The following is a 24,649-nucleotide window of genomic DNA, read 5'->3' on the forward strand; positions in this document are numbered from 1 at the left end:
TATTTCTGAAACTTAAGTTGCATATATATTTTATTATTACATACATGTCAGGCTTCTCAAAGTTGTTCCACAGCTCACTGGTGCCCTTTTTATTTTCTTCTCTCTTTTTTTCATTTTGGACATGTGTTTCAGTTCACTAATCTTTTCTTTTATGCTATTTGATGTTTTTCTATTCAGTCAGCTCAGATAGCAAAGCTTTCTATTGTCGAAATTCAGTGCAGGTATTTTTGAAAAAACGTCTTTCATGTCTCTACTTAAAATCCTTAATCTTTTCTCAGCCTTGTTAAGCACATGAGTTATGGTAACTTTAAAGTTTCCTGTCTCATTCAATATCCCATGAATTATGAGTTTTCCATTTTGCCTCCTGAGAGCAAGTACTGTCCCCATCTTTATCTGAGAGTTGGGTGTGGTTCCCTCCAGTGCTTCTGACTGATTCTTTCCTCAGTCTTCAGTAGTTTCTCACATTCGTGTGGTGTATACTACAGTTAAAGACATAAGCGGAACCTTTTGAGAATGCTGGAGCTTTCTGTCTGCATTACCGTTTCCTGTCTGGTACTCTGTCCTGAGAATTCAGCTGGGTTGCCATCCCCAGCTCTTACCTCTGTCTCGGTCGTGACACCTCCTGGCTCCCCCTGGGCTCCTTTTCAGACAGCAAGCTGGAGCAGTCATGGAATGCACCTGTTTTCCCCTTTCTCGATCTGTCTTTGTCTGAAAGCTATTGCCTCTGGGTGTGGAGGCGAAGGGAGATAAATGCAGTCCCTGTTTTTCCATTTTTGGCCTGAAGGGGAATTTCTCTCCGATTGTTCTAATGATTTCTAAATCCATTTCAATTTGTAAAATGATCTAGTATCTGTTTTTTAGCCAGTGCAGGAGACCCGGGTTCCATCCCTGGGTTGGGAATATCCTCTGGAGAAAGGAATGGTACCCACTCAAGTGTTCTTGCCTGGAGAATCCCACCGTCAGAGGATCCCTGCAGGCTCGAGGTCCATGGGGTCATGAAGAGTCCGACACAACTGAGCAACTTTCAGATGTCACCACTCCCTTCTTTGTCCACTGGTTTCAGCTGCATTCATTTTCTGTTCCCTGCTCAGGTTTGCTGTACGCCTGCCACTCGCTCTGCCTTGGCCCAGATACCCCTTCCCTGTGGCAGGACTCATCATCTTGATGCCTCCCACCATTCTCTGTGTTATCCTGCATATTCAAGAGCAATTATCCTTATCTAAAATGATCTTACCTATTTATATTATTGTTTCTCCTTTTCTTTCCCTTTCTTTATCTGTTTACTTTAGTACATCCATTTGGACCAGGTCCCTGTCATCTTATATTCAATATGATTCTTTGGCACATAATATATATGCAGTAAATAATTCGATATATAAATGAATGAGTAATTTTATCTGTCTCTCATATAACTCCAGAAGTAGTCGTTAACTTTTCATTGCTGAGGCAGCTTGTTCATCCATCTAGTAACTAGTACAGCTCAGCTGTGAACCATACTTTTATGATGCTGAAGGACAGCCTCCTTTTTTTTATGGTGGCAGTCACTCTTGTGTGTTTGCTGTAGGTTCCCCCTGTACTTGAATTTGCTTTTAGCCCTGGTTTCTGTATGCTTCATCACTGGAGCAAATTTATTTTTAATATTTAAAGATTGACTTGAGTTAATGATAAATACAAATTACTTAGTATGTTTATGGAGGAGTTTAAATTATTGAGCTGTTGAATTTAAAATTAATTTCGGGGAATTTTGTCAAGTTGCTACTTTTTCTACTTTGGTATTTTAAATCTTCTAAATAGACAACTAAAAAGTGGGGCATTTGAGTCCATAATAAGAATTATGGTTGTTTTTTTGGTATAGAAACACGATTGTTTCTTGTTAGACCATCTATGTAGTATTGAAATTTTATGGCACAATCCACTTAATGTGTTTCGTTTGCAAAAACAAAACAAAACATCATTATAGTCACATACTAATTATTAGCCATGAATCATTCATTTGAAAACAAGTCTAAAGGATTTTTTAGTTATAAGCAAAAAGGTCTCTTATGAGTCCTCACTTTTCAGACAACATTGTTTTAAGGTTGATTTTTAGATTTGAGTATTATCTAGTGCCTGAGAATCATTTCCTGTATTCTGCAAATCTCATTATATAGATCTAGATACTGTCTTCTAAGACCGTTTTGGAAACATAATGGAAAATGGGAGACTGGACTTATGGAACTAAGTTAGTATAGAGTTAGACAATTTTATTGTGCTGGTGGCTTAAGGTGTAATTACAATAGATATTGACTTGTTTATTTTATATCTTATTCTTGAAGCCATCTGGAAAGCTCTATAAACGTACATTTTTAGTACAGTTGAGTGAATACTATAACCAATATTCTATATTTAATGGCTGTCCCCTTTAACACAAAGGTGAACATTGGATGAAAATAGTTTGTATCCATACTATTTATATAGTCTTAAATCATCTTGCTATAAATAACATTATATAAGAAAGTATTGTAACTTTACATTGGAAAAACTGATGGACATCACCTTAGCTAAATATTACGTATTATTATAATATATGTACACACATATTTTTCCTTTAGTATACATATATATGAAGAGGAAGAGAGAAAATATGATGAAGCAAATGATACAAAATGGAAATATTTGGTTAATCTAGGTAAAGAGTTTTTTGTATTTTTGAAACTAAACTTGTAATAAAAGCATTTTAACATTCCATTTACAGTAATAAAACCATAAAATACTTAGGAACAAATTTTTAAAAATCTGTGGGGGTCTCCCTGGAGGCTGGGCTGTGCATATGTGGAGCAAGATTTGCCATATGGCACCTGTTGCACAGTGAGAGTAGGACAGAGATACCAGGGGTCCATCATTCCTAGGAGTCATTGGAGTTCTGGCCCTGCCAGAGTAGAGGTAACTCTCACTAACATACTTGGCATTCAATCAAACAACTAGTAAGGTTGCACCTCAGGAAACATGACCAACATCCTAAAGGAGTACCTACACTAAACTGACCCTAGCAAAATTAAATCTACAGTCTTCTCTGGGAAGAATGAGTCCTAACAAGTTAGAGGGGCCAGGGAAACACCTCCTGCTTTCCACAGAATGTGAGACTAAGCCTTTTAAGACTATAAATAAGCCTATGGAGAAACTTAAAGGTGATTACCCAATGATTGATTTGCCTGCTAAATCAAGAAGGAACATTCTTCAAAGTAGTATTATACCTCAGTAGTTATTATGGCATTTTATTATTTAAGAAGTTGTAGCTCAGCTGGTAAAGAATCTGCTTGCAATGCAGGAGACCCTAATTAAATTTCTGGGTCAGGAAGATCCACTGGAGAAGGGAAAGTCTACCCACTCATTCTCGGGCTTCCCTTGTGGCTCAGCTGGTAAAGAATCTGCCTACAAAGCAGGAGACCTGGGTTCGATCCCTGGGTTGGGAAGATCCCCTGGAGAAGGGAAAATATACCCACTCCAGTATTCTAGCCTAGAGAATTCCATGGACTGTATAGTCCATGGGGTCGCAAAGAGTTGGACAGGACTGACCAACTTTCACTTTCACAGTTAATAAAATAGAATGTATAGTCAAAGGAAAAAGCAGTCAAATCAACAAGAGGGGCCTGATTTTAGATTTCAAATGTAAAGACTTTAATGTGGATATTATAAATATGTTTAACGAACTAAAGGAAATTATCTTTGAGAATTAAAGGAAAGCAAAACTGAAAAGTTCAGTAACTGAATTAAAATATTCAATTTGTAGGTTAAGTATATTGGAAATAGACAATCTAAAACACCTGTAATTGTAGTCCCAATAGGACAAGAGAGTGAGATTGTGGCTGGCAAAATATTTGAAGAAATAAGGGCAAAGAAATGTCAAATTGAGTGGAAAAAATAAACTTATGGTTCAAGAATCTCAGTAAACTACATTCAGGATAAATATAAAGAAAAAGACACTTTGGCACATTCTAGTGAAACTGCTTATAGACAAAGACGAGAAAGTAATTTGAGGCTAAAGGAAACATGAAAAATTAAGGAGATGGATATAGCTGATTTTCTAGAAATAATCAAAAGCAGAAGTCAACAGAATGGTGTATTTAAAATGCTGAAGTAAACAAACTCTGTAAACTCAAAATTCTCTATTTAGTAGATACCCTTCCAAAATAGGGTAAAGTGAATACACTTTTAATTATGTGAAAGCAAAGAGTTTGTGCCCATCACAGCTGTCCTACCAGAAAAGCTAAAGTTGCCTTGCAGGCCAAATGAAAGTGATACTAGATGAAAACTGGTATCCACAAAAAGGAATCAGTACCATGTGAAATAATAAATGAACTGTGCTTTTTTTTCTTCTCATAATTTACTTAACAGAAACCTAATAATTAAATAATGACATTGCAGGGTAGTGTTTGTGTAGAAGCAAAAGCTGTGATGGTAGTTGCACAAATGGTTGGGTAGGATGGATGGAATTGCACTGTTGTAACATTATGACACACATGAAATGAATCAGAGTGTGAAGTGTGACTGAAATGCTAAAGGGGGGAGTCAGGAAATGAAAACCGTAAAAAAGCATAATATTGACTTAACAGTCACTCTAAATAGACTACATAAAGATGCATACTGTTCGTCCTACAGGAACCAGGAAAAATCAGAAGAAAAAAAATGGAGTACTAAAAATTGCTTGACAAACACAAAAGCGGGAAAGGAGAACAGAGATGTAAAGGGCAGACAGGACAAATACAAAACACATAATAAGCAGTAAGAAAAGTAGCATAGCTATGTATATTTCAGAGAATGCATATTTCAAGACAAATCATCTTTTAAGAGATAGTGGCATTACACAAGGATACAAGGAGTAATTTACAAGAAACAGTCATCTTAAATGTGTATGTACCTAATAAAGAGCATTAAAATTCATGAAACAAATCCTGTAGAATTAAATGGAGAAATAGATAGCTTCCCAATCATAATGAGATTTTAATGCCCCTCTTTCATTTAATTCTAGTAAAAGTATATCAAAAAAGAAGACAGTAAATATTTGAGAAACAAAACTGTTCTATCAACCAGATTGTTCTAATTGGTATTTATAGAAAATTTCCCATGTAACTGCAAAATATACATTCTTTTCAAATACACATGGAACATTCACCAAGGTAGACCATATGGAAACATAAAATAAGTCTCAGTAATTTTCCAAAGATTGAAATCTTTTAGAGTATGCTTTCTGTCTAAATTGGAATTAAATTGGACAAAAACAATAATAGAACATCTCTCACTGTTTGAAAATTGGATAACATAGTATTAAATTGTTTGTGGGTCAAAGAAGAAATTATTTTGAAATTCATGAAAATGAAAGCACTGAAAAAATAAAACAATTCTCAAATTTCAATCAGTAATCAAAGAAGGGCCAAAATAATCTACTACAGACCCATATCATATATAAACATACATGTAAAAATTGTCAATAAGATATTTTTGTATCAAGTAGTGCATAAAAAGGAGAGTGTATTGTTACCAATTTGTACAAGGTTAGTTTAACATTTGAAAATTAATTAATGTAGTTGACCATATTATAAAACAATAAGGAGAAAAATCATACAATTATCTATATACAAAATAAAAGCATTTGACAGAATTCTATCTTGTTTATGATATGTAAGAACTCCTAGCAAGTAAAAATAGAAGAAAACTTTTTCAACCTGATAAAGGACATCTGTGGAAAACATGGGACTGTCCTCATGCTTAGTTGCAAAAGATTAAATTCTTTGTCATTTATAATTTGTGAAAACAGACAAGGAAATCTATTCTTATCACCTTTATGCATTATAATATATATTCTAACTTGTGTAATAAGAAAATGAGATAAAAGGCCTGTATTTTGGAAATGATGTAAGTGAACTTATTATCTATGTGAATAGATAAGGAATCTATAGGAAACTTAGAAGGTCACAAAATAGTTGCTATATGAAAATCAGTTGTATTTTTCTATATAAGCAATGATATATTGGAAAACAAATTAAAAATAGTACAATTTACAGTAGCATCAAAAATGTAAAGTATATAAGGACGCATTTCACTAAATATGTGCAAATTTTCTATACTACAACTACCAAGTTATTGCTGAGAGAACCTATAAAAGTTGTAAATAAATGGTGATATATATACCATGCTTCTAGAGTGGAAGACTAAATTTGTTAAGATTACATTTTTCCCTCAAATGGTCTATAGATTCCTAATATATTCAGTCTCAATCAGTCCCAGCAGGTCTTACAATAGTAACTGACAAGATTGTACAAAAATTCATATGTCATGCAAAGGACTTGGAATGGACAAAATCAATTTTGAGAAAGACAAATTTGAAGGACCTAGAGTACTGATTTGTTATCACGACAGTAATGTTTTCTCTTAAAGATATATAAACTTTTTTCTTAAAAGTTTAGAGTTTAAAGACTCACAAAGATACCATCAGTTGATTTTCAACAAAGAGTTGAAGGCTAGCGAGTAGAGAAAGGAACTTCTTTGTACCAAATGGTGCTGTGAAAAGTCCTTCATCATACCATGTGTGCATGCTAAGTCACTTCAGTCGTGACCGACTCTGCAGCCCTGTGGACTGTAGCCCACCAGGCTCCTCTTTCCATGGGATTCTCCAGGCATGAATACTGGAGTGGGTTGCCATGCCCTCCTCCAGGGGATCTTCGTGGCCCAGAGCTTGAACCTGCGTCTCTTAACATTTCCTGCATTAGAAGGAAATGGCAACCTACTCCAGTATTCTTGCCTGGAGAATCCCATGGACAGAGGAGCCTGGTGGGGCTATGGTCCATGGGGTTGCAAGAGTCTAAACCACCACCAGCGCCACCTGGGAAGCCCTCATCATACCATACAGACTAGTCAATGAAGGGGGTCTACAGACCTACACATGAAAAGATAAGGCTTCCAGAATAAAGCCTAACATTGGCAGACAGGAGTAAGTGGTATAAACCACTTTGTAAAAAGGTTGACAATTTTTGTTCGGTTAAGTATACATTTACACTCTCCCTTTTAGATATTTAATAGAAATGAAGACTCAGACAAGAGTTTTCATAGTATCCTGTGTGAGTGTCCCTGGGCTGCCACAGCAGAGGTCCACAGTGTCAGTGGCTTGAAACAACAGTCATTTATTCTGTCACACTTGTGGAGACCTTTGGTCCCGCATGACACTCTTGGCAGGGTTGGTGCCTTCTGGAGACTCTGAGGAAGAATCTGTATTCTGCCTCTCTCCTAGCACCTGGTAGCCTTTGGTATTTCTTGACTTGGAACAACATGCCATTCTTTGCTCCTTCCCATTCTTCACGTTTCCTTCTCCTGTGTGTGTCTCTCTCTCTCCTTTCCCTTAAAATGGCGTGGCATTAGATTCAGGGATCACCCTAAATCCTGCATGGTCTCACCTGGAGGTCTTTAATACTCAGTCAGACTACGTGTATGCAAATCTCGAAGCCATTTTATTGAGTGAAAGAAATCAGATACAAAAAGTGCTTACTGAAAGTTTCCTTTATATAAATTTCAAGAACAGGCAAAACTTAGTTATAATGATAGCAGTGAAAACATTGGTTTTTTGTGTTAGCGTGCGGATTGTCTGGAAGCAGACGTGAATGAATTTAAGATACCAGAATGGTTCTGGGTGTTATGCCAGCTTTTTAATTCATCAGATATGAAACTTATGTGTGAAGAGGGTTTTGCTAAGACTGGCAAATTAAATAAGAAGCCTCTCGCTCTCTAACTTCACAACTTGCAGATCCTGAGTATCGGCAGAACTCGTTTGGACCTGCTGTGAAATCCTTAGTGGTCCAGAATTGATAAGCATTTGTACAAAAAGAGAAAGCATATCTGATGTCTATAGCAATTGTCTATTTCTTGATGAGCTGAAGGAATATACGTTTTATCCTTTTAATATTTTTTGTATAATTCTTGGCTTTATCTTGCTCCTATGGCAAAATGTAAAAAAAAATGCCATGTGTACTTTGCTGTTGTATAGTTTAAAAAATAACTTTAGCTTATCAGTTTTATTATCATAAGGGCACATTTATTTAAAAGAACAGTCTTGATAGTCTGAGCACTATCCAGGAATAAGGCACTTGAATAGCTATGTTTTTGATGCCTTTCCTGAAGTGCAATGAACTTTTTTTTTTTTTTTTTTTATTCTGAGGATTCTGGAGATCATGAAAATATTGGCCAGCTAAACAGTAAAAGGTAGATATTTTTCATATAGTTTGCTTAGGAAAATCAAGTTCTAAACCCCTTCTGAAGGATCTTAGTCTCTTGTTAGACCTTCTTCCTTCTCAGATGGCACTTTCCTCCCATCCCTGTGTCGTTTTTTATAGTCTTGTCTTTCGCAAAGATCCACTTGTTTTTTTCACCTTCTCCTTACTTCTCACACCTGTCTTACAGGGAGTGGAAGACTTAGCTAGTATGAAAATGTGAGTGGCCAGTGCAGTATCGGGACAGTAAAAGTGGATCTGAAAATATATAGGGTAGTTGGGTATACCCAGAAGGAAAGAATGGAATGTGAAGAGTAGCAGGCAGAGCTCACAACAGGGTATCTCGTCTCCATAGTGTTTTATCTAATAACTGCTATGGGGAAATTAAAGTGTGTTCTTGTCCGTAGGAAAATACGGTAGAAGTAGTTTGAGTATCAGATGGCTTTTAAGTTGCAGTTGTTAACTTTCATGTTATGATGCTCTGAGTGTCTTGCACACTTAGTTGACAGCAAGTTAGCTCTAGACTCATGCCCTCTGGCTCTGTGACCTTGCAGGAGTCATTTAACTTTCCAGAAACACTGTCCCATTGTTCCTTATAATTATGTATTTAGAAAGTGTCTAAAGTAAAGGTTTAAAGCAGTATTGATAAATTAATTCAGACTCAAGCTAGTAGCTTTTCAGTCAGCACGTTGCTTATGTTAGAAAGTTAAATGAATGATTAATTAGTCTTACAACAACTTACAACAAGATATGGAGTGTGTTCTCAAACTTCTTGTGAGGTGTGCCTGTGCAAGGCTGCAGGCAAGAAGTGGGAAAACCCAACAAGTTTTGAAAAAGTTTGCTCCTGAAATACCATGTTTGTAAAAGAAACTGAATAAAGAGGACCAGATATGGTGTTAAATGTAGTTGGTATAAAAATGTCAAATAGATTCTGTTTTTCTCCCCCATGAAATAATAGATAAAATTAAAATTATATGTGAAAAACATAACCATAATGAGATTATGGGAGATTATATCTCCTGGAAGACTTTTCCTTCTTTTTGCCCTTTCAGACAGATGGCAAGAATTTGATGACACAAGGGCAGCAACCACGACTTCTGTGCCGCTCACAGCACTGAGTGGGCACCCAGTCAATGCTTGTTGGTTCATTGATTTTCTAAAGGTCTTTTTGTCTTACTTTGTACCTGCTCCAACCATACAAATGTTGCAGTGAACAAAATCTTGAAATAAAAATTACTCTTTGTTTTCTGGATATTGCTTTCGATTTTATCCAGTCTCTGTTCTTAGGTGTTTTCATTCTGGTATGTGACGTCTATGGTCATGTGATGGGGTGGTTGCCAGAGCACTGCTCCCTGCCTTCAAAAAATAGTAGTAAAATCAAAACATTTTTACTTTCTTTTTTATGCCTTTAGTTTGATCTCCAAAGTATAACTCAGTGTTATCAGATTTTGGTGCTGTGAGTTTACATTGCTAAGACCCTGTAGTAAAAAATGTAAAGGATGCCTCTGGAAAAAATGAATTCTAATTTGTTCTAACCTTCTAATTATTTGCTGTCTTATAGTTAAGTTTTATAATAGTCTTTCCTTTTTTTTAATGACTTTCTGTTAGCTTTGAGAATATTTTTTGAGCATCATAGCTCTCCATTTCTCCATCCAGTCTAGTCTTTGGCAGATAAATTTTTGAGGAAGAAAACCAGAGTGCAGATGTCCAGTTTGAAGGGCTGAAGAAACCCTCAGGATTTAAAAAAAATTTATTTTTAAATTTTTAACCTTTTTCTTTGATCCCATCTGAAGAACTAGACTTTGATTTGACCAATAAGAAAAATAACTGCTGTTATCTTTGTAGATCACAAGATTTAGGTCTTACAACATTAGGTTTCATTGAGGTCTTTTCTTTCTTTTAAATAAAAGGGAAAGCCATTTGGTCTGGGGCATCAGTGTAGGCTGAACGGTAGACTATAAACAGGCTCAAGTTCTGGTGATTTCTCAAGTGCCTTTCCAATATGGTAATTTTGTTCACTAAAATGCATTTGTTTATTTTCAGTCAAGATACTAACTTTTCAAATTTGGGAGGAAAAAAACAATATGAAAAAGACATCTAATTACAAAAAGTGTTAAAAGATCTGTTTACATTATTCTTCCTGACTTTGCTTTGTTGGGACTTTCCATAAACTCATAGCACTTTTCCCTGCATTACATCACAGACTTTATTTTTTCAAGGAACCTGTCCCTAGTGCCAGGTAGACTCATTACTCATATAAATCTAGGTTATATTTTTCTAGGAAAATTAATTACTTTGTACTGGCTACATATGGTGAGCTTGTCAGCAGGAAAGCTTTAACAAACTTTGGGGTAGTTTAATATAGGCTTTTAGGTAGTCTTTTTTCTATTTGCACATGAGGTAGTATATTAATATATGTTAAAATTAATATATATATAAAATTTTGCAAAAATAATATTTTGCATCAGGTATTAAAGAATTCTTTCCTTGTTTATTGTTGTTTTTGTTCATGTTCAGTCTCTTAAGTCATGTCCTACTCTTTGTAACCCCATAAACAGCAGCTCAGTGATTGCATCTAACCATCTCTCATCCTCTGTCGTCCCCTTTTTCTCCCGCCCTCAATCTTTCCCACCTCTGGGTCTTTTCCAGTGAGTCAGTTCTTCACATCAGGTGGCCAAAGTATTGGAGCTTCAGCATTAAGAGTCTTCTCCAATACCACAGTTCAAAAGCATCAGTTCTTCAGATCTCAGCTTTCTTTAAAGTCCAACTCTTATGTCTGTACATGACTACTGGAGAAACCATAGTTTGACTAGATGGACCTTTGTTGGAAAAGCGATGTCTCTGCTTTTTAATACGTTTTCTAGGTTGGTCATAGCTTTTCCTCCATGGAGCAAGTGTCTTTTAGTTTCATGGTTCTTGTTTACAGCAAAGTACCAAATACCTGACTTTATAATCATTACTGAGGGCATAGGCTGAAAGCAGAGATGGCTGTGGGTCCATAATACCCCTTCTGAATGGCTATAACCATATGTGTGCGTGTGACTGCTCCCTTGTATGTCTTATTGTTCTGAAGACTAAATTAAAAGTAGCACAATCTGGAATCAAGATTGCCGGGAGAAATATCAATAACCCCAGATATGCAGATGACACCACCCTTATGGCAGAAGGTGAAGAGGAACTAAAAAGCCTGTTGATGAAGGTGAAAGAGGAGAGTGAAAAAGTTGGCTTAAAACTCAACATTCAGAAAACGAAGATCATGGCATCTGGTCCCATCACTTCATGAGAAATAGATGGGGAAACAGTGTCAGACTTTATTTTTGGGGCTCCAAAATCACTGCAGATGGTGACTGCAGCCATGAAATTAAAAGACGCTTACTCCTTGGAAGGAAAGTTATGACCAACCTAGACAGCATATTCAAAAGCAGAGACATTACTTTGCCAACAAAGGTCCATGTAGTCAAGGCTAAGGTTTTTCCAGTGGTCACGTATGGATGTGAGAGTTGGACTGTGAAGAAGGCTGAGGGCCAAAGAATTGATGCTTTTGAACTGTGGTGTTGGAGAAGATTCTTGAGAGTCCTTTGGACTGCAAGGAGATCCAACCAGTCCATTCTGAAGGAGATCAGCCCTGGGATTTCTTTGGAAGGAATGATGCTAAAGCTGAAACTCCAATACTTTGGCCACCTCATGCGAAGAGTTGACTCACTGGAAAAGACTCTAATGCTGGGAGGGATTGGAGGCAGGAGGAGAAGGGGACGACAGAGGATGATATGGCTGGATGGCATCACTGACTCGATGGATGTGAGTCTGAGTGAATTCCGGGAGTTGGTGATGGACAGGGAGTGCTGCGATTCATGGGTCGCAAAGAGTCGGACACGACTGAGTGACTGAAGTGTTCTGAACTGACTGAATAGAGTATCATACAGAATGGTCCAGTACAATATAGTTATGTACAAATAGTAAATTTGTAATATTTAAATAAGGATACAAATTCCAGGTAAGTAAGTCCATTTGGAAACATTGTATAACAAATGAAATGACTTTATGAGAAGTAATCACAGCTTATATCTACTTTCTGTGCTAAGGCATACAACATCCAAACAATGATTTGTGCCCACTAAGAATGAGTATCCTAAGAGGCCTCACTTTGTCTTTCTAAAATTTATTTTTATTACTAGAGTCATTCTATAAAGTAATTAGTAATATTTCCCATACTTTAAAAAAATGTCCCTTTTGAGCTTACAATTTCTATCCTTCTAGGAGAAAATATTTTCTCTATATGGGAACTTGAAGACATTGCTTGGAATCAAGGAATTTTAAGACATTCCTTAGAGTACTTTGTAGAGGGACTTCTTAATAACTGTATTAGTTTAGGTTTTAGAATCTTGATTGTATACACGTAAACATTTAACAGGTCAAATGGGTGGGAGAATACTATATGTACATTAGATATTTAAATTATTTGCTGAGAAAGTAGTAACTCTGAGAGTTCGGTTCATCTGAAGATACTCTCTCAGAGGTATCTCCTGAGAACTCTTTATTGCTCCAGTTTTGTTAGATGAGTTAACTGGGTTATCTTTCTGTGTTAGTTAGGTGGTATCTGTAGTGTCCTGTTGGAGTCTAATAAGTTCAGGCTTTTGTACGGTATATTTTATTTTAAATAACAGTCATTATATTATGAGCAGATAGCTTTCTGTCTCCTTAATGAAATCCTATAAGCTTCACATGACATTTTTTTTTTTTTTTTTAGCTTTTCCTTTAGGGTCTGTGACAAACACAACTCTTTCCTATTTTAATCTTATATTCTGTCACTGTTTTTTCCTTGACCTTGCCTCAAAATACTGATGTTTATGATTGTTATTGAAGTTCACTGGTTTTGGTACTGCTGCACCATCAATCTGCTTTGTCTCAAATTTCTAATATGTTTGGTCAAAGAATTCACATGTAACTTAAACAATGTACATCCCAAGTCCTCCGGCTCCTTCCTCGTGTGTTGTTTGGATGTGGTTTGGTGGTAGATTGAAGGCCGGAGCTTGCTGGCCCTCTAGCCCCTTGTTCTTTGCGATGCTCTCAGCCTCTCTCACACCCAGGACAGGAGCCCGAGTCCGACTGCGCCTCTCGTGTGCGTGGCCGACTGTGGCCGCCGCTGGGCTCCTGCTCTGCGCGCTTCCCAGCTCTAACTGCCCCAAGCCCGTGGTGGGTGTCACTCTGCAGCCCTGTGTTTCTGAAGGAAGTCAGTTTAGCACAAATTGAGACCTATTTACTGTCCCTCGATCTAACACACACTGTTAGTCAGCACGGTTCTTGCAGACAACAGTTGCTCTTTGAAGAAAACAAACCCTCTTTAGACCTGTCTGAATCTGTTAAATTAATCTGTTAAATAAATGCTGGTCATACCCAGCATTTTCAGTATTGAACAAAAATTAAAGCAGTGCTATGTATGAATGCTCTGTAATTTGTTGCATCTGTATCCTGTTACCTTTTAAAAATTGTTTTTTAAAAAATTATGTGTACTTTATTTCTCAGTTAAACTTTGTCACTTAACTGAAGGTTTCTTTTCAACAAGCATTTAAATTGTTAATTTTTTCTTTGAGGGATGACTCTGGATTCTTCACAAAAACATGCAGGGTTTTTCTCTCTTCCCGCTATCAGTTTTAGGGGACATATTGCTTCTTCCGTACTGTCATACCAATAAATCATCCCAGATTACTTGCAGCCACACAGTACTAAAGTATACCATGCATTTTAAAGGAAATCTGCTATTTTCTCTTTAATCAGATGAGCAATGTGAAGAGACTACGGCCACGGCTCAGTGCTATTCTCTTTAAGCTTCAGTTTGAAGAGCAGGTGAACAACATCAAACCTGACATCATGGCTGTCAGTGCTGCCTGTGAAGAGATCAAGAAGAGCAGGGGCTTCAGCAAGTTGCTGGAACTGGTGTTGCTAATGGGAAACTACATGAATGCTGGCTCCCGGAATGCACAAACCTTTGGATTTAACCTTAGCTCTCTCTGTAAAGTGAGTTTGTTATTTGTTTTTCCAATTTATTTCTTAATTGGAGGAAAATTGCTTTACAATGTGGTATTGGTTTCTGCAATACAACAGCTCAAATCAGCCATAATTATACATATATATCACCTCCCTCTGAACACTTATTCTTAAATGTCAGCCCTGACTGCATTATTTATTCTTTAATTTGATATGCTCATTGTCAATAACTTAAACTGAACCATCAACCCAAACCCAGAGTGAACTGAGCTAATTTACTCAACCTCTGAACTAAATCCAAATATTACTTATCTCTGATCTGCAAATTCAAATGAAGGATTTTTGTTTAATAGCAAGATTGTGTTGTAAATCTATGGCTTCTCAAACTGATGAAATGGAACATCAAAATATTATTTAAGCCTAATATTCATTCAATATAAATACCTGCATATAACAGTATATATATTGAGAATTGCTTGTGATTGCCACTAAAATTTTTACCTTTGGCTATTTAAATATTTCTTTGCATTTTTCTTTTTTGAAAGCTGACGAAAGGGAAAGTAAATTGAGACTGCTTTATATAAAAGGAAAGTCATATTAGGAATAAACATAACTCAGAAGTCATTAATGATTTTGAGATATTTCTATTTAAATATAATGTTGGAGAAGATGAAAATTTAGTAAGTTTAGAGGTTTTTTTCCCTTCAGTTTTTTCTGTAGGTTAAATTTTCTTAGAGCAAATCCATTCAGTGTTTTATATAGCAGAGCTCTAAGAAGCGGGCCATAGTAATAGTGCTTTATTGATCTGCTTACACCAAATTCTTCTCAGTTACACAGCACAAGAAAAGCTTTCTCTTATTCTTGACCTGGTCACATCTACACTCCCTGATTAAGGAATTTGATTATTGTTATTGCCAGTTTGATAGGGGAGGTGAGAAACACGCTCAGCTTTAGCTGTGGGTTACTGAATGGTTAGTCTCTTGGTGCTTTCCTGGCTTTTCTTGCACGATTCCCCTGGCTTATGCCTCCTTTTGGTAGCAGTGCCTTGTGAACTTTTCTCCTCTCCCATATCCATCTTTTCACTCTTCTCTCCGTGTTTTCTTAGCCTGCTATGTTCAGTGAAGATCCCTAGCAAGAATTAAGATGGGATTCATAAGACATGTGTTAAAGACTGCACATTTATAGAGTGCTTACTCTTGTGTAAAACACTTGTCCTCATCATTTCATTTTGTGTATATGATTAATATTTACCTGGGATACATGGAATTCATATTTTTCATATGTAAGCCATTAAGCATACTTAAATATTTCAGTGGACCTGTATACTAAAGTTATGGTAGCAGAGTTAAGAGAGAACGGCTAGCTGGACTAAGGGAGGGCAGTTACTCAGTCGGAAAGGAGCAGGAATTTGAGCTGGATCTGAAAGGATGAGTGGGTGTTCCCTGAGAGGAAAAAGCATTCTAAAAAAGCATCAACAGTTCATATAAAGGGTTATATCATGGCATGTGTGAGTATACCAAGTGATCAGTTATTGTTGAAGGGGCTTCACTGGTAGCTCAGATGGTAAAGAATCTGCCTGCAATGCTGGGGATTTGGGGTCGATCCCTGGATCAGGAAGATCCCCTGAAGAGCGAAATGGCAACCCACTCCAGTATACTTGCCTGGAGAATTCCATGGACAGAGGAGCCTGGTGGACTACAGTCCATGGGGTTGCTAAGAGTCAGACATGACTGAGCGACTCACACTTTCCCTTTTGGATGGAGGAGGAGTGGAGAAAATAGAAATGAAATAATAAGCTGGTCTCAATGATGAAGAGCTTATGTGTCATGCCGTATGGTAAAGGCTTTATGAAGGCATGTTCTGTAGATCAAGTGATGTTATCATCTGTCTTCCAGGAAGATAATTGTAGCAGCAGGATGGAAGAAAGGCAAGCTGCACCTTCCAGTACTGTCACCATTAGCCATATATGACTTTTCAAATTTCAGTCAATTACTATTTAAGTAAACTTAAAAATTTTTAGTTCCTCAGTCACACTTAGCATGTTTCAAGTGAGTCAGTGTCCATACATGCAGACAGCGTAAGTATAGCACGTTTCCATCACTGTTGTATTGGACAGCATTGGGTTAGAGGGTTATAGTGGGGAGAGACTCAGTGATTGGCTGACCTGTGTCACATAACCTATGAGGGCACCAGGGGAAATGGAGCTGAGAGGATAGCTGGGGATGGAAGAGGAAAAAGGGAGGATTCAAAGATAATTCCTTGCTACTGACGTGTTTGAAACTGTTGCTCAAAAGAGAGATGAGTTCAGGCTGATTTTGGTGTTTCCTATCTCTAGTTTCTAGAGTAGGCAATGGTGACCCACTCCTGTATTCCTGGCTGGGAGATCCCATGGAGAGAGGAGCTTGGTGGGCTACAGTTCTTGGGGTTGCAAAAATCAGATACGACTCAGTGACTAAACCACAAACAACAGTCTCTGTTACCTCAGTGTCTTAAAAGGCATCTGCTTGAAGCTGCCTCCTTTATATATTTTACATATATTTGAGGGTCCACTATGAAATGGTCACTGTGCTCTGAGATGATGGAGGTCTGACTAAGGTAGTTGCAAAGGGGTAGAGGGGATGGAGGGAAGTGTCCATGTTTAAGGAACATCTAGGAATTGGGAAGGCATGGTGATTATGAGTTTGGAGTCTGAAGGGCAAGGAGGCAAGCAAGATTGCCAGTTCAAGCTTCCCCTGAGAAGAAAGGAAGTAAAATAGGGCTGGGGGTGAGATGGCAGAGAAGTTGAGTCCACACGTGGAAACTACTGGAGTTTGCTTCAAACTGCTGAGCATCTGTTCTGGCTTCAGATTGTGTATCTCGGAACAATGACCAGCTCACAAGAAGCTGACCACATGCCTTCCCTCATGCCTTCCTTCAAAGAGAGGTGGAGACAAGAGGTTAGGTCTGATTAACGAAGAGGAAGTGCCTCGTGTAGTGCTTGGTCCGTAGTAAATGCTGAATAAATAGCTGTTGAATGGATAGCAGTGCACAAAGCAGTACATTCAGTGTTGTGTAAAGACAGTGTTGTTACGTAGTTGAAAACAGATATCCTCTCATATTGATACACAGTTGCTGATGCATAATGATTTAAAACCCTTTGCAAATACAGTGCCTGCTGCTAATATTTTACTGTAGTCAAGCTATAAACCTGTTAATCTGTCTCCAGATAATAGGGTTGACTGTATTTTCAGTCAGCGTTACTGGATATTTTGATCTTCCCTGTTAGGAGCCTTCTGTTGTACAAGAAACAAAATAAATACTACAACTTCATATTTTTTATTAGCCTACATGTCAAGTTGAAAGCATATATTGAACAAGATGGTATCTCATCATGTTTGTTATCAGAAGTAGCAGCTTGATCTTTGACAATTGTGATTGAATTTTCACACTGAGCATGAAGCATTTGCTTTGATGATAAGCCCCATACAAGGAATTCCATATTTATTTGACAGTAGAAAGACAGGGTAATATTTTAATCTGTTCAAACATGCTGGGTAATTATATGCCATTTAATATTCTATATCCAAAATCTTTACTTTTAAGTGTGCTTTATAAATTTAGCTTAAGTGTATGGAAAGTTAAATTGTTAACTTTGCATTGTTCAGAGATAAATACATGAATAGTGAATTCTATATGCATTGTAATTTGGTTTTAGGGACTATATTATCTTCTTTTATATCTGATTGAGATGACTAATAAACTATATTATAATTTATATTATGATAAACTATATTACAATAAAACTATAACATCACTGACTCATTGGACATGGGTTTGAGCAGTCTCTGGGAGATGGTAATGGACAGGGAAGCCTGGAGTGCTACAGTTCATGGGTCACAAAGAGTTGGACACAACTGAGCAACTGAACTGAACCATAATAAATGAGTTCAGAAAGAAAAGATTTTACTTTCTTTTACCCAAAGATTTGATAGGGTCTGTGATAAATATAAAGATAAAATTTGAGACATAAAGTAACCATAGACTAGAATGTATTAAGATGTAAGGGTAAATTAAAGTAGGTGGTAGGCTTGAGGCTTTCTGATGGAAAAAGTGAAGTGCAGAACATGGTCATGAGACTTTGTGAACTAAATATTTTAATTTCTCTTATTAGCCAAGGCTGCACTTCATGCGAAATTTTGCCTGAATTTCATTATAAATGGAACATAGGATGTCGAGCAGTGTTCTTTTAAATAGCAAATGAAAAAAATCAATGTCATGAAGATCTTTCTTTTAGAAACATCTCCCCCCCCCCCCATCAGCCACCCCCTTCCCTTGCAAATATGTACTCAGAGCGTGTTACAGGGTAACACTCTAAGAGAGCCCTCATAGTGAGATGCTGCTTCTGCTGCTATTTAGTTACAGTCATGTTCGACTCTTTGAGACCCTGTGGACTGTAGCCTGCCATGCGCTTCTGTCCATGGAATTTCCGAAGCAAGAGTACTGCAGGTCCTGAATAAAGTATAATAATCTCAAACTGCTTATTATCCAAATATAAGTAATATCTTTGGAGGATTTTACGAATGACAAACACTCTCTCCATTCTTCTATATAGTCTGATGTTTATCCTTTTAAAAAGCCAAGCCATCAGAAAGCAAGGCACTTATACCATTTTGCTTAAACTAGGGATAGCATTACTATAACTGAAAAGTACAGATATATCATCTGTTAATAAGCAGTTTGAGATTACATTCTTTTATCCGGACCTGCTCTTGACTAAATGCAAATTTGTATTCTTAGAAATCCAATCAGCAATCAGGTAGGTGCTTGTCTGACCAAAATGCCCACCTAGAAATATGTATATGTTGTTGGTGCTAAAATTAGTAATTTTAGAGAATCTGTGTGGAGCCAGGTAAGTCAGTATTCTAGAAAAAGGGGGTTGACTCAACCATCAAACTCAACACCATATCAAATATATGAGATGATTTTAACTTGTTTTTGAAGAGATGTTGTCAATTCAGAAACAATGATTATAACATGCTTGTATATATTACTGATGTCTGCTAAAATGTTTGATTTCTAAATAACGAATCATCCTAATCAGTACAGTTGAATGATGGAGCTATTGTTCTAGGTAGCTAAACTGACTACCTGTACTGGGATAGTAAATATAAGTTTTAGAAGAGTTTACCGGTTATAAGAAGTTATATCAGTTTATGTAGTGTTAGTTGGAGGGGAGGGATTACAGAAAAACATCACTGTTGATTTATCTATAAATTTATCCATATTGTCACTTATAGGAAATTTCCTATTGTCAGTGGCAGTAGAATGTTCAATTAATTCATTTCAGAGGTGAAGCTATCAAAGCATATGTAATAATGAGACGGTTGGTATCAGGAGTTAGATATTAAATGCAATGGTGGCAGGCCAGTTTGAATTTTGTCTGTTACCTTTTCAAGTGCGTGAAATTCTTATTTGGTCTGTATGTTTCTTTTATAAGCATAGACTAACCAAAAGTCGGATAATTTCACCAAAGCTGTGATGGGGAGAGTTTTTAGAAATGTGTTTAGTCTCTTCATTCTTTGGTGCCTTTGCCAGCTGTTGTGAGTGATCTCTTGAAGTGATCTCTGTGCACAGCTCTCCTTCAGGGCTTCAGTTCTCACCCCACAGCACCCTTTACAATTAGCAGTGTGTCAGCCTTGCGTCAGATCAGGTACTTCAGCAGGCGTGGATACGGATCCTGATGCGTGGCATCTTCAAAAAGATCCCACAGGTGATCTTTAATGTTCAGACTGAACCGAGAATCATTTTATCTGTCTTCTGCCCGACTTACCCCAGAATGAACAATCCCTTATAGGTGGCCTGGAACCAACCATCCAACAAACATGCAGAAGCTAAACCTAACCAATATGAGAGCAAAACAAAAACGAAACAACTCTATTTCCTCACTTAAGGATGAGTGGTGAGAATATTCCCCAAAACTGCTGCTTTTCTTTGGTGCCACGCTGAACACTGTTCTGAAAGTGAAGAAAATGAGTGAAAGGAGTATGAAGCTCAGTGACACGGTGCAACTGAAATAAGTTGATGGTCAGTGTCCTGAGTTATTTTTCAGGACTTGATCTTAGAAAGCAAAGTTTCAATGATTATGAAGAGCAGGAAGCAAATCCCTCTACCTGTTACATGTGGTTTATATTCTGCAAGCTTGTCATAGTCACACAGGTTACCACTCGCCATCTTTTTTCGTGAAATCTTAATTCTTGTATATATCACCTTTTCCTTTACTATCTGAAGTTATTTTTAAGAAAGACCTTTGTCAAACAAACCCATTGTTCCAACGGCATTTGGTTTTTCAGAAGGATTTTAGAAGAATTTTTATTTGCTATCGGATTGGAAAGCCACCCCAGTAAGTTTTGGCATCCTTTGAAAATAAAGCAGTTTCTGGCCAAAGACTTGAAGATAACAAATGCCACACATCCAGCCAATTAAGTCTGTGAAAAATCTGACTTCCAAAGCAGTGTGAAATTCCTTAGACTGCTTAACTCTATCGGAGTTAACTCATTAACATATTTAATCTATAGCATTTTCCAAGAAATAATTAATTAGCTTTACTAAATAGTGTTTCTGATAAATTATTCATATTACCTTTGTTTTCTCAGTTGCTCTTAAAATTAGAATTATCCCTTTATTAGAATTATAAAACCCAGGTGGCTTTGTTCATGAAGAGTCAATGTGCTGCTCATGTGCTGTCCTCTCCCCGCTTTCAAAATCAGAATTCCTGTTCTGTCAAACTCCCTGTCTCTGAAGCTGACAGCCTCAGATTCCTCCACTGTGCTTAGAGATAAAAAAAAAAAAAGAAAAGATCTTAATGACCCAGATAATCACGATGGTGTGATCACTCAGCTAGAGCCAGACATTCTGGAATTCGAAGTCAAGTGGGCCTTAGGAAGCATCACTGTGAACAAAGCTAGTGGAGGTGATGAAATTCCAGTTGAGCTATTTCAGATCCTAAATGATGATGCTGTGAAAGTGTTGCACTCAATATGCCAGCAAATTTGGAAAACTCAGCAGTGGCCACAGGACTGGAAAACATCAGTTTTCATTCATATGCCAAAGAAAGGCAATGCCAAAGAATGCTCAAAGTAGTGCACAATTGCACTCATCTCACACACTAGTAAAATAATGCTCAAAATACTCCAAGCCAGGTTTCAACAGCACGTGAACCGTGAACTTCCAGATGTTCAACCTGGATTTAGAAAAGGCAAAGAAACCAGAGATCAAATTGCCAACATCTGCTGGATCATCGAAAAAGCAAAAGAGTTCCAAAAAATCATCTACTTCTGTTTTATTGACTATGCCAAAGCCTTTGACTGTGTGGATCCCAACAAACTGTGGAAAATTCTTCAAGAAGTGGGAATACCAGACCACCTGACCTGCTGCTTGAGAAATCTGTATGCAAGTCAGGAAGCAACAGTTAGAACTGGACATGGAACAACAGACTGGTTCCAAATAGGAAAAGGAGTACGTCAAGGCTGTATATTGTCACTCTGCTTATTTAACTTACATGCAGAGTACATCATGAGAAACGCTGGGCTGGAGGAAGCACAAGCTAGAATCAGGATTGCCGGCTTGAGTATTAATAACCTCACATATGCAGATAACACCACCCTTATGGCAGAAAGTGAAGAAGAACTAAAGAGCCTCTTGGAGAGTAATAGAGAAGAGTGAAAAAGCTGGCTTAAAAACTCAGCATTCAGAAAACTAAGATCATGGCATCCAGTCCCATCACTTCATGGCAAAAAGATATGGAAAAAGTGGAAACAGTGACAGGCTTTATTTCCAAAAAATGAAAATTAAATAAATAAATCTGAAAGAATGTATTCTCTTAATCCAAGAAAAAACATGGATAAATGTATAATATTAAATAAAAGAACTTAATCTGAATAGCCTATATACTCTTATCCCCAACTCTGACATTCTGGAAAAGACAAAATTATGGAGATAGTAAAAAGGTCAGCATTTCCTAGGGGCTGTGTGGGAGGAGAAAGAAGGAAGGGATGAATAGGTGGAGGACAGGAAATTTTTCAGGGTGGTAAAAGTATTCCCTGTGACTCTGTAATGGTAGCTATGTGACATTATACATTTGGCAAAACCCATACAACTTTGACAGACAGAATGAAGTCCAAAAAAAGTTTGGTTCTTAATAATAATGTATCAATAATATCAATATTGGTAAATACAATTTAACAAATGTATCACTACTGGAAAATGTTATTGATAAAGGAATTTGTATGTGTAGAGGAGAGAGTATATGGAAAATCTGTATGTTTTCCTCAATTTGTCTTAAAGCTGAAACTGCTCTAAAATATAAAGTCTGTTAATTAAATAAATTAATCATGATAAAACCCATTTAAAATTAATGTATTTGATCCATTTATGTTAACTAAAGAACACTGATCTCTTTAGAATCTCTTGTGGAATAAGGGGATAGTGTAAATAGAAGATCGAACAATATAATAGTCCAACAAGATAAAATTTTACTAAAATGCAAAAATGGTTTTCATGCTCACTAAAATCCAATAGAAGTATGTTTAAAACATAATTAAGAGATAGTGTGTCTGTGAGGGTATGGCAAAAATTTAGTTTAATTATAGAAGTTGACATTATTGAAAGCATTTTCTTCCTTATTTAATGTTTTAATTCTTGTCATTTTAAAATGAAAACCAATCATTGGTATAAGTTATTTTTATATGTGAATGCCCATAAATTTAATAACTGTTTTACCTAATATAGTTTATCTTTACCTTCTTTAAAATTATTATGAAAGTTTTGTTACATGTGTTAATGGTTGTGGCAGTGGCATAGAAGATCCAAAGCATCTTGTTTATGTTAAGATTTTAAATATCCATTTATTTTGGAGAGATACACAGTATTTTTGAAAAGTGTAATCAACACAGTGATTGTTTTTTAAATGTGCATTTAAACATATCAGGAAATAGTTCATTCTATAGTTGTAGTTGGTTTCCTTAGTAATTGTGGACCTAGACATTGACTTTTTTAACTTCATATCTGAGCAATTATGATCTATTCATTGGCAGTTCATATTCAGACATCCATTTACGTGTGGGTACATGGAACTTACATATAGAGGTGTTGTTTCAAAGATACACTAAGGACTTTATTCTGCAGGTGATTTAAGACGGAATGTGATGTTAGTAAATCTACTTGGCTAGGTCTCTCAAATGTGAAACTTTATAGTTTCATTCACACATGTTGGTATCATGTTTTGTCAGCACTGATCCTGTTAGCAATATGGAAAGACTTTGAGCTTTCCTGGTGGCTCAGATGGCAAAGAATCTGCCTGCAATGTAGGACGCACTAGTTCAGTCCCTGAGTTGGAAAGATCCCATGGAGAAGGGAATGGCTACCCACTCCAGTAATCTTGCCTGAAGAATTCCATGGACAGAGGAGCCTGGCAGGGTAAAATCCATATGGTCTCAACAAGTTGGACATAACTGAGTGACTAACACTTTCACTTTTTTCACTTTTGCATTTGAGGTAAAATTCAGGTAGCATTTTATTAATTGTATAGATGGATCAGTAGAAAGAATTCCATGCTTTCAGAACTAGAAGAGATTTCAAGGTAGAGAAATAGAGGCTTTCCAGGCTGGAATTAACATATTACAGAGTTTCCGTACTTTAAGTTGCGTTCATTAGCGTTCTTTTATTGTCTTACTATTTTTAACCACTGTGTTTCTGAGAATTTTGATTCTTTTGATGCATTGTTTGTGTGCGTGTTTGTGTATGTGTGTGTGTGCTTAGTTGTTCATTTGTGTCCAACTCTTTGCAACCCCATGGACTGTAATCTAGATTAAATATTTTGTAGAAGAGCTGTATTTTATAGTGGCTAAGAGCTTTGGGTTCACATAGAATTGGGTTCAAATAAATCTTGGTTCTATTGCATATTAGCTGTGTGTTCTGGGATGTGCTGCGTGATCTTTCCAGTCTCTCGTACTCTCTTAATAATGAGTATAATACCAGCTGCTTCCTCATAGGGATGTTGTGTGTTGTAAGCACTTAACTGGTGTTACAGTATTTGGCTAGTCCTGTCTCGTAGTAAGTGCCACACAAACAAGAGTGGCCGCTGTTGTCCTCAGTGTTTGCATTATTCACAAGGTAGGGTCTTCTAGAATGTTTGCGGAGTCATTACAGACCCTCATAATTTTTTCATTTTCCTGGTGTTCAGCAATGTCTACAACATCTCAAGAGTCAGTGCCAGCTTGATAATGTAATTAGAGTACAGGAACATATATAATGAGAAACAGTTACAAATCTGACAGTATTCTTAAGATAAAAGTTTCATTATTCGGATTATAAGGGGTTGTAGTTCTTTGGATTCTGAAAATTACCGAGAAGATGCTTAGTTTTAATTTGGAGTATTTTCTTCCTTGTGA

The 24,649-nt window shown here is 36.8% G+C and overlaps 1 protein-coding gene across 7 annotated transcripts in view; it reads left to right on the top strand.

Annotated features, from left to right (window-relative positions):
- DIAPH3 (diaphanous related formin 3) overlaps positions 1 to 24,649 on the top strand; it is a 562,435-nt gene that overhangs the window by 299,042 nt on the left and 238,744 nt on the right. For all 7 annotated transcript variants that reach the window (XR_009739822.1, XM_061434429.1, XM_061434430.1 and 4 more), the window contains one exon: positions 14,013 to 14,252. Coding sequence is in view for 6 of the 7 variants with exons in the window: in XM_061434429.1 (XP_061290413.1) it covers positions 14,013 to 14,252 (240 nt within the window). In the remaining variant the exon portion in view is untranslated. The remainder of the gene's footprint in view (positions 1 to 14,012; positions 14,253 to 24,649) is intronic.

Source organism: Bos javanicus, chromosome 12 (genome assembly GCF_032452875.1).
Source record: "Bos javanicus breed banteng chromosome 12, ARS-OSU_banteng_1.0, whole genome shotgun sequence".
Classification (NCBI taxonomy): Eukaryota; Metazoa; Chordata; class Mammalia; order Artiodactyla; family Bovidae; genus Bos; species Bos javanicus.